We start from the raw sequence: 3,195 nt of genomic DNA, 5'->3' as shown, positions 1-3,195 counted from the left end.
AGTTTTCTATAGGACTTTGCATTTCTTTTATGTGTAAAGGTATTTAAAAAGTGTCCGCGCCACATATGTGTCACGCGTGACCCTTTTGTCGGGCGGCTGCACGATTCTTGACGCAAAACACATTTCGCCGGGGAAATGGGCGTTTTGGTGCCACATTTTAACATGCAAAGTCTGATAGAAGCGTGTTGCATGTCACGTGTTAAAGGTGCTCCAAAAAAAAAAGTTGGTGCACTCTGTTGGAGCAGTACAGGGGGCACCAGATTCATGAAGAACGTGTGCCACAATTAATGGATCTGGCGCCCCCTGCACATAGTACAGTTTGCACTGTTTTTAGTAAATGTTCCCCAGTGAATACACCCTTCTCCCGAGTGCTCAGACACTTTGTAGCTAATAATAATTCCCCACTTTTCTTTTTGCCGGGAATAAATAATGTCACATTTTCTAGTTTGCCCCCAGCTCCTCTGCTTCCTCCGGCTTCCAGCAGGCACCAGGATATCCTCATGTCACTGCCAACATCAGAGCGGCAGAGGCTGAATGGTGGAGCCCGGAGCAAACAGCTTCTCCAGGACAGATCCTTATACAAGAGATTGTACAGTAATAGTAGATAATAGCTACAGAATAATTATTAGCTTTTTATATGGAAATAAATATCTCAATCATTTCTTTATTTCCCTAGCACCCCTTATTGTAACATTTTACATGTAGTATTAGAAATAAAAGACACAACACAGCATAGTGAGTACAATAATGTGATATTTTATTGTAATCTATATTTTTTAATGTGTGATGTAAGTGGTTGTTACCTCCGGTCACTCACAGGGAGTGTACAGCGGCGCTCAGGACAGGAAAAACCCCCTGTGGAGGAAACCTGCAGGGAAACCATGGCCGCTGCACTGCCCTTCCTCCGGGCGTACTAAGGGAGGTAACGCTACAACATGTGTGTGGTGGGGGTGTATGTACCTACCTACAGTGACTGCATGTGACTACCTACAGTGATTGAGTAGTGGGTGTTATGTGCTGTGAGGCTTCTGCACCTTACCCATGGACAGACGGCTTCATCCACACCGGCCTCCTGCTCTTCTCCATGTTGGTCTTGCAGCTGTCATCCTGCCGGTGGATATAGAGATGTTTGTGGAGATCTCGCAGACTTTCCTCTTGTGTGGCTGAAGTTACAGGATGTGACAGCTGAAGCCACTGCTGGTGGACTCTTTCTGCTCTTCCTCGGGGGCTGGAGCTGAGGGGCTAGGGTGGACTCTTGGTTTTTCTCTTGTCCATGCCCAGTGTGTGGGATTCTGGGCCATCAGCCGATGACAGGTGTCCACGTCTACCCAGGCTCTGAATCCAATTTTCTGGAACATCAGGTCGCGATGATGTAAAAACTGGTCTATGTTGATGAACCAGTACGGTCCTAAGGCGCAGAGGAAGAGGATTCTGCGGATGCTCGGATCGTCGTCCTCAAACTGACTGGCGAGGTACAGAGCCGGGAAGAAGAAGTACTTGTACTGTGAGCTGGGGAGTCTTGCTCTTCTGAAATACGCACACACGGCTGCCAGGAGGTATTTGTGTGTCAGGGTGCGGCTTCTGTCCCACTCAATTAGGTTCTTGATTGGTTGAAACTCCAGGAGTTTGAGGAAAGCCTTCATCTGCTTGTCCATCTTCCTCTTGGGTTCAGGCTCCTGGTGGTCGGGTGGTGAAGTCTCCTCCTGTCTCTTTCTCTTCATGCCTTTTCCTTGGTCTTGACATGAAGTGGTTGGTAGATCTGCATTGTCATCATCCTGGAGATTGGGGGGAGCCGCCATCTTCTCTTCCTGCTCGGTCAGGTCCAGCTTCCTCCTCTTGGGGGCAGGCTCATGGGGGTCCGGTGGTGAGTTCTCCTGTCTCTTCCTCTTCATGTCTCTCTTGTGTGTTGTCTTGTGGTGTGGGTGTTTAATCCTCTGTGTATCCGGTTTTGCAAAAATCAAAAAATCCAAAGTCACTTTCAGCAGATAAATGGAGCCGGTCTTCTCTCTGTGCGAGCGATCACGGACTGGCACCAACTGCCGTTTTCTTCCCTGCATTGAAACAATGCCCTGCAATCCTATTGGCTGCTGAGCGTGGCACCTGCCACCATGACTCACATAGCAACCAATCTGAAAGGGAAATCCCACAACTCTAATGTCATGTCATATCTTATACTATATTATATACCCAGCGCTGATCAGGTCCATGCTTAACATTTCACCTTACAAAAACCTGTTGTAATATCATGAGCAGATACTGGATAGTCCTCATTTATTAATATTGTGTAAAAACTGTTCACAAAGGGACCAATTCACGGGGTTTATAGTAAACACTTCCCCTTAGTAAAATAAATGTAAAATATTTTTTGTCTGTTCTGTGCCCTGTACATTACACTATATACCCCCTGCTTCTCTTCTGCTGGGCAGATACAGGATACATATCATGTAGTCACTGGGGGAGATTTATCATCAGCAAGGCTCAAACTCCATTGCAATTTTTTTGCCACTTTTTTATGGCAAATAATCAGTGATAAATAACCCTAGTTATGATAAACATGCTCCATGAAATCCAGTTTCCATGTAACGCGGCACATGGATAAGAGGCCGACAGAGAAGCAGAGCCTCAGCAGTTACCTTTTGCCTTAGCAGCCGTTTTATAGACCAGAGGCCGCAAAAATGTCATAGACATCATGGGGGAGATTTATCATCAAATTTCTGACCTAAACTGTTCTATTTGACCATGGAAACCAATCAGAGCTCAGCTTTAATTTTATAAACATCTGTGCGGAAAGGAAAACTGACCTCTGATTGGTTGCTGTGGGCAACTAGAATAGTTCTGCTCTAAAAGACCTATGATAAATCTCCCCCCCATGTGTTTGCAAACAGTTTTACCCCTTGAAAAAGGCTCCATGGGGGATATTTATCATACGCTTCTGCCTCTTCATGTATCGGGCTGCCAGTTGCGCAGCGTTTAGAAAAAAAACGCAACCGGCGACTTTTCACGTATGAAAAGTCGCCAGCAGCAGCGAGTGCGCAGGCGCGGGGACAGTAACGCCCCGCTCCGGCCCACTCCCGTCCGGCCGCGCCCCCCGCTCGGCCGGCCGCGCCCCCCCTTCACGCCCCTTCACGCCCCACTGGCGTGAAGGTGGCGGATTGGGGAAAATAATCGCAAAAGCTAGCAATAAGCTAGCATTTG

The 3,195-nt window shown here is 47.3% G+C and overlaps 1 protein-coding gene across 1 annotated transcript; it reads right to left on the bottom strand.

Moving 5' to 3' along the window:
* Nucleotides 1-748: 748 nt before the first annotated feature.
* On the bottom strand, nucleotides 749-2,270 carry LOC140104047 (uncharacterized). The gene is made up of 2 exons (XM_072127386.1): nucleotides 2,222-2,270; nucleotides 749-2,129 (listed from the first exon to the last, which is right to left on the bottom strand). The coding sequence occupies exon 2, from the start codon at nucleotides 2,055-2,057 to the stop codon at nucleotides 1,170-1,172; it is 888 nt and encodes a 295-aa protein (XP_071983487.1). The 5' UTR covers nucleotides 2,058-2,129; nucleotides 2,222-2,270; the 3' UTR covers nucleotides 749-1,169.
* Between the last annotated feature and the right edge of the window lie 925 nt (nucleotides 2,271-3,195).

Source organism: Engystomops pustulosus, chromosome 10 (assembly GCF_040894005.1).
Source record: "Engystomops pustulosus chromosome 10, aEngPut4.maternal, whole genome shotgun sequence".
Lineage (NCBI taxonomy): Eukaryota > Metazoa > Chordata > Amphibia > Anura > Leptodactylidae > Engystomops > Engystomops pustulosus.
This window is presented reverse-complemented; position numbering and strand designations above follow the sequence as displayed.

Excerpts from the sequence above, each read along its gene's own strand:
- LOC140104047 (XM_072127386.1), bottom strand. The coding sequence starts at position 2,057 with ATGCAGGGAAGAAAACGGCAGTTGGTGCCAGTCCGTGATCGCTCGCAC.